Source organism: Spea bombifrons, chromosome 4 (assembly GCF_027358695.1).
Source record: "Spea bombifrons isolate aSpeBom1 chromosome 4, aSpeBom1.2.pri, whole genome shotgun sequence".
Classification (NCBI taxonomy): Eukaryota; Metazoa; Chordata; class Amphibia; order Anura; family Pelobatidae; genus Spea; species Spea bombifrons.
This window is the reverse complement of record NC_071090.1, coordinates 53,819,668-53,833,599: the sequence shown is the minus strand read 5'-3', so window position 1 is coordinate 53,833,599 and position 13,932 is coordinate 53,819,668. Positions and strand designations below refer to the sequence as shown.

The 13,932-nt window shown below is 41.7% G+C and overlaps 1 protein-coding gene across 1 annotated transcript; it reads right to left on the bottom strand.

Annotated features, from left to right (window-relative positions):
- Positions 1-6,985: 6,985 nt before the first annotated feature.
- On the bottom strand, positions 6,986-12,335 carry CAV2 (caveolin 2). Its single transcript, XM_053462589.1, has 4 exons — positions 11,974-12,335; positions 11,610-11,797; positions 7,856-8,479; positions 6,986-7,640 (listed from the first exon to the last, which is right to left on the bottom strand). Exons 1-3 carry the CDS (start codon positions 12,115-12,117, stop codon positions 8,329-8,331), a joined length of 483 nt encoding a protein of 160 aa, XP_053318564.1. The 5' UTR covers positions 12,118-12,335; the 3' UTR covers positions 6,986-7,640; positions 7,856-8,328.
- Between the last annotated feature and the right edge of the window lie 1,597 nt (positions 12,336-13,932).

Sequence of the window (13,932 nt, the reverse complement as noted above, 5' to 3'; positions counted from 1 at the left end):
GTGGGAGGGTCTTCTGTACTGCATAGAGGAAGCAGAACCTAGCAGAGTTCACGTGACATCACATGACTCTGCTCCAGTCCTGTTTCCTCTGTGCAGTACCAGAGAACGCAGAGGGAGGCCACGCCCTCTGCTGAAGTCTGTGAGCGGCATCGAGGAGCTGCAGTGCAGGTAAGGGGGTGGGGAGGGTGTTTGAATGAGTATGCGTGATTGAGGGAATGAATCTGTGAATGAATGAGTATATGAATGAATGACTGTGTGATAGCATGGATGTGTAAGTGCTGGAACCTAGGCATGATGGGACTGTGATTGCTGTTAGCAATCACACTCCCATCATGCCAAGTCAGCCAGTACATGCTGAAACCTAGCTAGCTGCCCCCTTGTGTATTGATGCTGCCAGCAGTATGGGGTCTGCACATCACTTACAGCCACCCTGTACCAGCATGTACTGGCTGACTTGGCATGATAGGAGTGTCATTGCTAACAGCAATCACAGTCCCATCATGCCTAGGTTCCAGCATTTACTGGTTGGATGTGTAAGAGCTGGAACCTAGGCATGATGGGACTTTGATTGCTGTTAGCAATCACACTCCTATCATGCCAACTCAGCCAGTACATGCTGAAACTGCTGAAAGCAGTATGGGGTCTACACATCACTTACAGCCACCCTGTACCAGCATGTACTGTCTGACTTGGCATGATAGGAGTGTGATTGCTAACAGCAAGCACAGTCCCATCATTCCTAGGTACCAGCATTTACTGGTTGCCTGGGTATGATAGGAGTGTGATTGCTGTGTGGGCAGTGTGGACGCCAGGGCTGGCTTTGGGGTGTTCAACCTGTGGTCTATGCCTGTAATTTAGGGGGTTTTAAATATACCTTTTAATGACGTGTTTTTATGTGAATTCCAATTGATCTATACCTGCAAAGCTGGGTTTTTGCGTTATTCTGTAGATCCATATCTATATATTTCCATACATTATTTATACCTGCAAATACAGTGTTTGTATGTCTTATTCAGTTGATTAATACCTGCAATGCTGTTTCCATGTATTTATTTGATCTATACCTGCAATGCTACATTTCATATATTATTATTGTATACCTGCAAATACAGGATTTTTATGTCTGATTCTGCTTATTTGATATATACCTTCAGTGCTGAGATCACAAGTGAATTTCAGTTGATCTATACATGCAAAGCTTGGTTTGTGTGTTAATATGTTGATCTATACCTGCTATCGGCAACTGGGGCTAATAATATATATGGGCAGCAAGGGCATCAGTACACAAGGGGCAAAAACACTAAGGGGGGTATAAACGACAATGCAGTGTGAAAAAATCCATCCTGATGTAGACGTCTGTGACGTAAATTGTGTCCTGCTGTTTGTGTGTTTTTGGTTATCAGTGTAGCAGAGCCTGTCCTGGTGTGTGTTTGGGTGTTGGTGTGGCAGAGCCTGTCCTGGTGTGTGTGTTTGGGTGTCAGTGTGGCAGAGCCTGTCCTGGTGTGTGTGTGTGTGTTTGGATGTGGGTGTGGCAGAGCCTGTCCTGATGTGTGTGGGTGTCTGTGTGGCAGAGCCTGTCCTGATGTGTGTGGGTGTCTGTGTGGCAGAGCCTGTCATGGTGTGTGTGGTTGTCTGTGTGGTAGAGCCTGTCCTGGTGTGTGTGTCTGGGTGTCGGTGTGACAGAGCCTGTGTTGGTGTGTGTGTTTGGTCATCTGTTTCCTGGCACTTAACTTACAGTAGGAATTATTTAATTTATATTTATCCAGAGATAAAATGCCCTCCTGAAGTTGTAGTGACTTCAGGGGACAAAACGTTCAAGGCCCTGAAATCATTTAGTGGAAAAGTTATTTATTGTGTTATAATATTTATTTCAAGGATTAGTCGCACTCAATTGTGGCTTCAGGCTTCCCATGTTGAATGATCAAGTATTATTTTAGCCCAATAACAAAAGTATAATTCCATAGCACATTACTTTTGGAAATTATGAATGCCCCCCCAGTTTGACTGTGGTATCTTGTGTTTCTAGAGTCACCACTGCTTGGAGAAAAGAAGAGACAGGGGTGTAATAGAAACATTTAAATACTTAAAGGGATTTAATAAAGTAAAAGAGGTAAATTCATTTGAAAGGAGGTGTAAATTTAGAACAGGAGGTCATAGTCTAAAACTAGAGGATTAGAGGCTTTGATAAGTTCTACTTTTATGAGAGAGCAGTAGATAAATGGAACAGTCTGCCAGCAGACGTGGTAGAGGCTAATATAGTGTGGAGGTTTAAACATACATGGGATAGGCATGAAGCTGTACTCACTATGGGAACAGACCAAGGACTGATAAGGGTTTGAATCCCTTACATCAGGTAAAATAGGCAGACTAGATGGGCCAAATGGTTCTGCTGTCAAATTCTATGTTTCTATGTAAGGATTAAGGGGGATGATCACCCTTACCTAGGGACCCCTTGCCAATAGCAATACCTGACCAGGGTCCTTAGAAAGTTATATACATTTATACATGATGATTGTATTCATAACGAAAGCATGTGGGCACCTGTTTTAGGGCCCAGCGGGGCCCTAATTCTCCTTTAGCTACAATGTATGTTTTAACTGATATGTTTAGAGTTTCTGTCACCCTGTTGAGCTGCACAATTGGTTGGTATGTTTGAGATGATTAGAACATACAATAGTAAGAAAAATAAGTATTTGCTCCTGTGACAGATTTTAGTGAGAAATTGTCATAGACCTGTTTAGACAAGTACAGGAAGAAAGCCAGAAACAGAAATGCTATCCGTTCAGGTTCCCTGGGTTCTCAGGACTGATAGTTTTGTGGATGTTATGGATGATGTCACTCTCTGGGTATGATATGAGGCCTCAAATACCTTTCTGTTTAGTACTGTTAGACTGTATATATGGATTGGGTTTATAAGTGCAGGCTAAAAGTAAGTACTAAAGTAAGTACTAAAGTAAGGAAAGGCCCATCGTCAGAGCAAGACTATGGACCGCACTCACTTGTGTCACCATCTTGACACCATGCGGGTGGTCTGCTTTCTACAGCATTGCATATAATTTTCCACTTTTCCCATGCAATGGTTTACTGTATTACAAAGAGTGACAAAGGGTGCTTGCTTGCATTTAGTATCACATTTGTGCTTCCCAACTTAATGCAAGCACAGACAGATGGCTGAGGAACAAGTATCTTTGGCATCAGACCCACAAATCTCGCTGCTGTGCACTCGGCTTAGGAGATGCTAGCTGCAGATTTCATTAGCCCCTATAAGGAAAAACTATGCTTAACACATATGCACAATACGTTTCACCGAAACAAGGCAGACATTTGATATTTTACAGTGACCTTGCTCTTCTAACATCATCTCAAACATAATGTGATAAGTCTTTTACAAATAATAGATAAGTTACCCTGAATAAATAAAGAGCTACAGTCCTAATCTCAAAGCGATTATGTGTTTTAGATATATTGTGAGTAGCAATTTCATTAAGTGAATTTAAACATTAGCTATGGATTGCTGCGTATGGACAATAGCACATTTGGAACCATACAATGGGCACCAAAAAAATAATTTGCATTAGCGATGACCAGTAAAAGATGGGTACGTGGCTTCACAATATAGCATAAATCTTCTAAGAGGAAGACGTCACTTTCTCCTTTATAAGGACTGTAACAGGGGTAGGCAGCAACCTGCTTCGTGAAGGACGATTTACTTAATGCCCCAGAAGCAACAATGACTTCCACAAGTCTTTCCATGGACACTGGAATTGGACATAGAGACGACCAGAATGGCTTGGTGTCATTTTCTTTTGAGAATAGATCAAGACAGATTAGTGTTAATAAACATGTTTATAACAATGTTATTATTACCTATAATAAAAATGACATTAAATGAAGGATTCGACTAACTTTGCATTCTAGCACAAATAGGGTTAAAGTGTGATGACTAAATGGAACAAACTATTTTCAGAGCTAAATTTGGATTGAAGCCATGGGCAGAAATATACCAATGCAACTACATCTAAAACAATTTGAATTTCACTACTTTCTTATTTTCCTATAATATTCTAAACAGCTCGGCACATTCATACCATTCCTTGGCTCGCATTGTAATGCAGAACAATTACAAGAAACGATGATAACATATTTTCCAGGGATTCTCTGCCCCATGGAGTGCGAAAGGGTTGGTTTACGTTAGCACAAATCCTTACACAACATCTTATAGAATCTGAGGCCGCCATAGGAAACAGAAATGGAAAATTATGGAAATCATGGCAACAACTGTTCTCACACAGAAGAAAAAAACATTTCCATGAGAATATTTTCCATATTCCACTCGTCTTCTGTGATTGGAAATGTAGAATAGCTAGTTTAGTTTAGCTTGCAATTAGGCTGTGCCCAAAAAAAACATTTTATCTTGAAAATAGAGGTTTGCATCAGAAATACATGTATACTTAAAAAATGACAATTTTTAAATATGGTTGTTCTGAATGTTCAGCCTGAGAACTATAGATCTATAAAGGAAAAACATGACCATTTCTAGAGCTTTGATTTTTATGATTTACCAGAATTGCTTGAATTTACAGCGCTCCTCTTCCAAACACAATTTTGCTTGGGTCGGTCTGAGTTTAAATTCAAGTACAAGACTGAAATGGACATTCCAGCCATCATATATAAATACGATAACTGAGTACCCATGTTAAATTTTCATTTTGGACCCCCTTTAAGGTTTATAGAGGCATTCTGCATAACCCTCTTAAGCATTTGCCCATTATGACTTGGTTGCCAAAGCACACATGTGGTATAGCCACTGCCAGCCATTATCAGCATTGGCTTGCAAGATATTATTGTTCAGTGGATCTATGCATTATAAGTAAGCGTCAAGTGAGACACGAAACACATTACATTTTGCACAGTTTTGGTTTGCAAAATAAATAAGAATATGGATTGATTATTTCACGTTAGAATTTAAAAGACTAATTCTATGCGTTGTGCTAATAACGTGAGACGGAGCATCTGGAGTCTTATTCACTGATACTTGAGTGTTAACTGTAGACCAAAGTGCACTGTGGACCTCCCAGCTGGTCTTAACTGGGTCTCTTTGCATTAGCCGTGTGTATTTTTAGGGAAGAAGATCCAGATGAAAGTTGGCAGCATTGCCCATTTTTGTGGGAGTTTGTTTGATAATGGGTTCTAAAAATAGCTGTTTTTCACAAACTACAGATGTTCCTGTATGTTTCAATTGATTTTACCAAAAAAGGAAGAGACACTGCAAAAGGTAAGGTGATTTATTAAACTGCTGGTTTATCAAGTATTTGTGGAGTATAGCTACACACTGCCTACAAATTACCGTAATTAGTCATTTGTGAAATGTTCATATGTTTCCCATCATCAGTGCAACAAGAGCTAAAATTATATTTCTAAAAATCGTATGGTATCTAAGTCAGATTCTGTTCGTACTCTTTTGTTTAAACTGTATGTAGAGATTGATCAGAATCCAACCCTATGCATTTCCAATCTTTTCCCACTACTGGCTCCTTGGGTGCACTGCTTACGAGTGTGAATGTGCGCCATACTCACCACCAGCCAGCTAGCAGTTACATCACCGTGATGTAATATTGCAATATTTGTATGTGATTAAATGTACTGTTTTAAAAAAGGTTCCCTTAAATCCTTTTGCTTAGGGCCAGTATAAACCTTGAACTACCAGAAAAGCACATTCATTATGCAACAGATGGATGGGGGAACATGGATCCAAGGCTCATCAAGGGACCAATCTACCATGCTTTCAAACTCATCAACACAGAAGAACACGGCATTGGGTCTGAGAATCTGGCCACTAACAGGGTGGTCCTACAGCAGCACTCCACTTCTGTCCACATGTGTTTTAATAAATACGCTGTGGATGTTGAAAAATGACTTTCTATATATAAAATGCATAATAGTAATCCTCAGAAAATGACATCATGGTTGCTTTATCTGTGGCATATTATAAATGCAGTTGTATCCATGGCATTGGCCAGGTGAATCCTGAACTGAAACTACTGCTGCAAATTACCACTAACTCTGGCATGACTGAGAATTAAACCACAGGGTGCATCACAGTTATATGACTGGAGTGGGTCCATGATATTGAAATCACTCATCCATACCAGCTGGACCTTTGCTTAATTACAACACATTCTCCTTTAACACAGTTCTGTTTCACAAGGACTTTGGATAGAATGTCATACATTGACCTCCAGAAATCAGTAATTTTATCAGATGTGCAACGGAGACACATATGGCATAAAATAATCCAGTGACAGAAAAGCCAACTTTTTTTTCTGAAAGATAAAAGATACATTGTATACAAAGCAATTAAGTGTTTCACTTGGGCCTTTGTTTCAACAACATTTAGAAAGGTCATTTAGACATCCTACAAGTTATATGCAGAATCAAAAACAAGACTTGTTTAAGAAAATTCATATCTATATTTATAGAGCAGATCATTCTGGTCGTAAGACGCTGACCTTTTACATCATAGCACGATGGCAGGAGACCCCCAAGCTCTGAAATGTTTTGCCCCCACAGTTCGTCATCTATAACCATATGAAATCATATGTATTAACCAGCACAAGGGAGGGGGGATGGTGTATATGTCTTGGGGCAGTCAGTGCCTGCGGTCTGGAGTGTTGAGGTCTCTGCCTATTCTGCTTCCCCAGGCTCCAAAGTCTGGGGAAGCAGAGTCTCAGGCGCAGTGAAGGGAATATGGGAACACAGTGAATATAAAGTGGTGATCATTTTGGTGACCTGGCAGTATACATGAATTGCATTGGATGATTAAGGCAGTATTGTGTTGAGCTGTAACATTTGTGAAAGGTCCACAGAGCACCCCATGTACTTTACTTATTATTAACAGAATAATTAGTCCGCCAGTTGATAAAAGAGGTGTGTTCAGAGAGATACAAAGAGATACAGATTAGATAAACACAACTCTACAAAAAGATGAAAAATGTATAGCTATTTATTTAAATGTACAAAGAAGCATTATATTTCAGTGCATTGGAGGCTAAAATACAGTAAAATACTTTATTATAAAGAATCAGTTCTATATTTATATATATATATATACTGTATATGTCATATGTGTTTTAAAGAAGATATATTCTCCTATATTGGCTCCTGGTTTGGCCCAGCTCATCAGAGTTTAGGAGTGTGCACCATCCGCATACTACATTGCAATTCCTTATGTTGCGGATGAGCCGACTTGGCTCATGTCGTGCCACTGGCCGGCTTCCCCACATCTAGAAATAACAATACTTCAAATATGCTATATACAGGAATAGTATTATTTGTGTAATTTTGGTGATTTTAATCATTTTGGGTTTGAGGTGGCCAAGCAATGTATCCTGGGAACATCCCAGGATACAGGATGCGAAGCTGTCAGTGACAGTAGAATTCATTGTGTGTTTCGCTATGTCCCCAACTTTGTTCGGTCAGTGTGGAAGTAGGCAAAATAAATTACTCTTATTCCAAAATAAATCTTATCTCACTGTAACTGAATATAAATCAAGCCCCTTGCTTTACTATCTCTCTTAGGTTCCATCACCATGCGTGTGTCTCTCTAGATCAGGGGCGTCTAACCTGCGGCCCTCCAGCTGCTGCAGGACTACATCTCCCATAATGCTTTCAGGTAAGGGGCTGGCTGAGGAGGATGGGAGATGTAGTCCTGCAGCAGCTGGAGGGCCGCAGGTTGGATGCCCCTGCTATAGATGAACAGCTATTCAATACCTCTCCTAGAGAACAGGTAGCAACATTCTATCCCCTAGCAGCACGGTTCAGGTTTGAACCCTGACAGCAACAGAGCCACGAGGACCTGCAGAATCTTTCACATATAAACACTCTGCAGAGCATTGGGAGACTGGGGGCACAGTCAGGTTTAACATAAAGTAACAACCATGACTGTTCCTCTAAGGATCCATTTGCCAACACATGCTTTATATATGTTTGCTATTCATGTTTTAGTAATAACAAGCTTGGTGTAAGGTGATATATACTGGCAGTGTTTGTTGGGTCCAGTGTATTGAATATACTTCTCCTATGTGTCAGGAGCAGACTTCTACTGAAAAGGTTTGATTGGAACTGATGTATACCACCCATATCCAACTCTTAAGAGAATGTGAGTTGGCTATGATTAGAATTGAACATTTCTTTTTTGCACATTTCTGCATTAAGACTGAGGTTTTATCCGGAAAGTACATGTACAGTGTTAGAATGTGTTCCATCAGTCCAGCTGCAACGTTGTTCCCCATGTTTTTGATGCGTTCAGAAGAGGATTTGGACTTGTGCCTAATTATGATCCAGTTGAACACTAACTGAAGAAAAACACCGTCCCATGCTGGAAAACAAAGGCGCAACAAGATTGTCTGTCACGCCCTTCCATATTGCTTTCACAGATGGCAGTACCATTAGCCAGGTCTTCACAAATGGCATCACAATCCTGCAAAGAATAAAGTTTCCGTAGGTAAGTCCAATAGCTAAGGGATAACAACAGCGCAGCATTCATTGGTAACTGAAAGACGATTGAACTCTTTTTCACCTTAACAATAACAATATGCATGAAATACATTTTTCTGACTTATCATTCTAGAGCGTCACCCCTGATGCTGCTCAGGGTGTTCTAGTATGGATACTGTATGTATGTTCGTAGTAGTGAGGTATCTGTAAACAATGGACTGGTACTTCTGCTGTTAGTCAACAGATCTACTAACCAGGTTTCATTTTACAATTAGCTACACATTAAAAGTTTTTTTGAATGCAGACTATCCAATTTTTGTGGAAGCGTGTGCACCGTGTGATATCTGACTCATCTTGTGTACAATCAGTCCATTCAGTGACTACTGGCATATGCTATGTTAGATACAGCAAATTAAAGAACACTGTGTTAATTCTGCCAAAAAGTAACATTACATTTTTTTGCTTATCTAATCCTGGTTCAGGTATAGGTCAGCTACAAGAAGACAATAGAGTTAATCCCCAGGTACCCTCAGTGAAAACATCCAACATACAAGGGAATCATTGTAGTGTATTGCAAACTATTAGAACACAAGCGATGTGATCGTATACTTCAATTCTACATCTGCCGGATTGCCTTCTAGGCAGGCTTTTTTGCCTAGGGCGCCATGTCTTTGGGGGGCAAAGGGAGGCTGGAGTGGCCACCTCTACTTCCATCCAGTGAAAATGTTGAATGAACTCTCCCATTCCTATTAAATGTTGGTAATTTGTGTTTTCATCCAATTCTTTCATCTTACGCATTACATAGATCACATTCACAAAATGCGTGAGTTTACAATGCCATTGCCTCCTTGGTCCATCACTACCCTGTTTAATAAATCCAACCAAATGTTCGTAACTTTATGTTAAGTTTACTGTTTGTATAAAGGTTGTTGTATTACTGGATATAATCTCTGCATCAAAATATCAAGATACCAATCTAGTTCACTTTTTGCCTGCTTTTTCCACAAGTTATGACATGGAGCTATTGTGTTTTCCATGCCAAACATTTGTTACTGCAGTAGAAACTCCCCATATTTAAACGTGTTCTAACCGAGAATATTTGCCTACCGGCTATAAGAAATATCTTTTTTTTTTTCGTTTATAGTTCACAATACCCACAGTAACACTTAATTGAGCTTACTGTGTATTATTGTGTGTATAGGGTGATTCCCCATAAAACAGAGTACACTGGAGCTTAATATATTATGAACCAATGGGAGAGAAATTATAATTAAAGGAGACTGGAACTTTGACATAATTTACATGGCTCACCCAGCACACCTTCCATAGCGTAAACAGGCTGGTTGGGGAGATCAAAGATCTTCTTTGTAACTGCCCCACTGTGCAGCGGAATACCAGGGGGTTGGTACCAGGGTGACTGCCCCCCCCCGGATCCGCTGCCCTAGGCTTAGGCCTAGTTGGCCTAGGCTGGGGCACCTCACTACACCGAAGGTCACTGAAGAACTACACTTACTGTATACTTTAAATGCATGAAGGGAGCTATTAACTAAAGAGGGGGTTTATAGGAGAGCTGAACATTTCATGGGAAGGTCCGATCCCAGTGAGCCTCTTGTGCAGGAGTGCAGAAAGGGCTGAGCTGGCCCTGTATGATGCATAGGTAATGTGGGGGATTTCTTAAAACACTAATCACTGATTTACCTATACATTATACAGTGCCAGATCAGATATTCTTACAGAAGCTCTATGAGTTTGGCTTTCTTTGGTGAACATTTGCCAAAGAATGCACGATGCTTCCCACAGTCACTGGAACAGCTCAAGTGATGGTTGAAAATATCCATATTCTCAAGCTTTATGAAAGGGCCAAATACCCACAGTGAGGTAAAAAATGGCATCATATTCTGGCCTAAATTAACTAGGCCTAGGGCAGTAGATCTGAAGAGGTGCTACTCCTGTGCCATACTACAATGGGCAGATCACCATCATATCCCAGGGCCCAGTGTATAAGCACTGCCAAAAAGTGAGGGATATCTTTCTACAAGAAGGTCTAAAGTGCTGCCCTGGGTCAAGCCTAGGCCAGCGCCACATGTGCAAACTTCCAAAAGAAGCTACGGATTTGTATTTACTAAAAATATGCATCTTTGACAACGGGCATAAAGCAGCACTTTCACCTGAAGCAAACTCTTGTGTGAAAAACCATGTTTCTGTGTCTACTGAAAATGTGTTTAAGAAACATTGTTGCACTGTAGAATATGATTCACTATATAAATCAATTAATAATAATATTTGCATGTGACATAACATCAGTGGGTGGAATCTCCCAGTTTATGGCCTGATTCTTACTCCTCAATACTTCCACAGGAGTCACCATCGAGGCCAGCCTTTTGTTCTTTTGTCCTCCGAAAGCATTTTTTACCCTTTTGCCCTGCATTATTTATTGCCTTAAACAGAAGATTAAAGATTCTGAACCCACTAACAGGCCTGTTCCACTTCATTTGCGAGACATATTATTGTCTGTCTCATCTGGGTGGGCAAGTCAGTAATTGTAAGGTTGACCATCCTACAATTAAATAAAGAGAATATATCTGTGTAGTCTTTGACTATGTGAGTATCTCTGGGTTAAGCAAAACATTCATTTTTCAGAGCTATACATACATCTTGCTGACATATCATTGCCCCTCATGGGGCAGCTTTGTACGCAGTAGGCTGTAGGGGTGTCTTCCTTCTTCTCCAGCCCTGTTACCGAGGGACTTGCTGTACAGTGGACAACATTAGGCTATGTTGTCATTTGTGTTGACACTTGAGATGCACTAAGGTAAGAAAGCTCACTCCAGTGAGTGGAATCTCTAAAATCTCTATGTTCTTCCATGCTGCAGAGACTTTTTGACAGGGACCTCACTGAATAAAAATAATGGAAACACCTGGCGTCCCTGTCATTAATACTGAAAATACATGATATGCCCCAATTCTTCATTATTACCTTACAATCACATTATTGACATTAGACATGGATCTACATGTGTGAAGGCTACTTAGACAATGTTTGGTGTGCCATCATAGCAGGATGCAGGACAGTACCCCCATAGTCCACCATGCAGGACAGTACCCCTACTCACCATATGTGAAGGCAGCTGAGGATCGCAAAGAGCAGCCCCGCTATAAAGGCCAGAGGAATGGCCAGGACCAGGGTGAGGATCTTGTAGATCACGTATTTACTGATCTCGAAGAGCGCAGTGCTGCAGATCCAAACTTTATCGAAGCTGTAAGTTGTCGGAGGCTCCCCGATCACATCTTCAAAAGCTATCTGCAAGGTAAAGCCAGACATGAATGTGAAGCATGACCCTTCTAGCTGAAAACTGCATATCCCCATATAAGTCCAGAGCAGATCTCCAGAGCACACATAAAAGGAGCGCCCCGGAATCGCAAGCAGGTACCGGCACTGTAACCCCGCAACATGTCAAGGGAGCCCCACCTGCTTACCTTCAGGTGACTGTTCAGTCTGTGAGGGTCTCGGTTTGGGGAATTATCAATGTTTTTCTCCGTCAGCATTGGCACGGAGGAACGATTGAAGTCATCCTCATCCATGAATATCCGGGCATCGGCTTTCTCTTTCTCTAAGCCCATGGCTCCAAAGAAGGGCTCCTTGCTACCTGTTGTGTGAGTGACCCCCGCTTCCCGGATGCTGCTCCCGGCTCTCCTGTTGCTCTCCCCCTCCTTCCCAGGCTCTGGCTGCCCCGGGCTGCAGCTCGCAGTCGGTGGAAGAGGAGGCCCCGCCCAGCGCTCTACACACCCTCAGCAACATGAGGAGGGCATGCGAGGGAGAGCGCTGCGCCGCTGAGCCCTGCGTGCAGAGCAGCGCGCGACACACAGTGCAGCGCGAGACACACAGTGCAGCGCAGGAAACTACATGGCATGTTATTTTGTTTGTCTCTATAGATTTGTAACCGCAGTAGAGGTACAGAAAGTTCATAATGGTGTCCCAAGCAGGCCTTCAGTGATTTCTGGGACAATCGCTACTAGAATGACATGTTTATATATATTCATCACGCATGAACAATTCGTTATTAGTGTAATTGTCATGTGACATTGTTTGCCCAGAGTCCCTGTAATACCAGTGTTGGCCTTCCTTTGTCCATTTTAAACTGTGGGGCTGAGCAGCCGGCACAAATATCTGAAATTTACCCCTAGCAGGGGCAGGCTGGCCAAGGCCGAGTGTGAGATGCTCAGGTGATAGTGTGTCTGTGAGCTGACGTGTATGCTAGTTACTGGGAGGGTGTGTAATGGGCTGGAGGGCACTAGGCATCACCAGTCCCTTGGGTCAAAAGGTGCCAACCCTTCCCTACCCCAAGACTCATTTATTGTATGTGAAAAGCAGAGCTTTGGACTGTAGTTCATGCGTCGTAAGGATCTTTAATTATTATTAATATTTATATTGCACCAACAATTTATGCAACACTTCTTACAATATATATATATATATTCGAGGAGTATGACCACTAGTATGACGACTAAGACAAACCGATAGTAGGTGGAGAGGGCCCTGCTCGCAAGCTTACCATCTTGAGGGAATGGGTGAGGAATTCACTGTTTTTCTGGTGAAACACAAAAGTATTCCTAAAATACAAAAAAATTACCAAAATATTAATCACGACAGTTAGATGGTAACCCAGTACTCAATTGGATTCTCTATGTAATCAACTGCTTTGTTGATGTATAATTAGATTTAAACTGATGGTGTTACCGTATTTGCTCGAATATAAGGAAATGCTCTGAAATAAACCCTTGTTTTATATTTGAGGTTGTATTATAATCTGACCTCAAATAGAGGTCTAACTCTAAGACTAAGATCCAGATTCGCTGAAGCGCTGCAGGGGACCTGGATCCTCCCCTCTGGCAGCCGGTGGACGTCTCCGCTGCTACCCGGCACTTCCGCCGGGGCTTCTATGATGGAGCGCCAGCGTGACATGCTCGGGCGGAAGTGCCGGGCAGTAACAGAGGTTGTCTATGTGCATTGTGCAGATGTCCACCAGCTGCCCCCACTAGACACCAGGGAGTCTGGAGCACGGGGGCAATCCTGGGGATGCATTGGTAAGTCTGGGAGACAGAGTGACATATCAGTGGGGCAGAGTGGCATATAGGGGGGTAGAAGGCATATCAGGGAGGCAGAGTGGCATATAGGGGAGTAGAAGGCATATCTGGGGGCAGAGTGGCAAGCCTGGGGCAGATGAGCATAACTAGGGTCAGATGTGCATAACTGGGGGGGCAGGTTGGCAAATAAAATAAAAACAAGAAATGCATTTTCTCAATCAAAGTTTTTATTAAATATGAAAAAATAGTGTACATGTGAATTAATATTTACTAGTAAACAATTTTTCCTATAGAGTAGTCCTATAGTCAGGCTTTTTCTTTTTTCCCGAATTGATATTCAGTTCTTGGGGG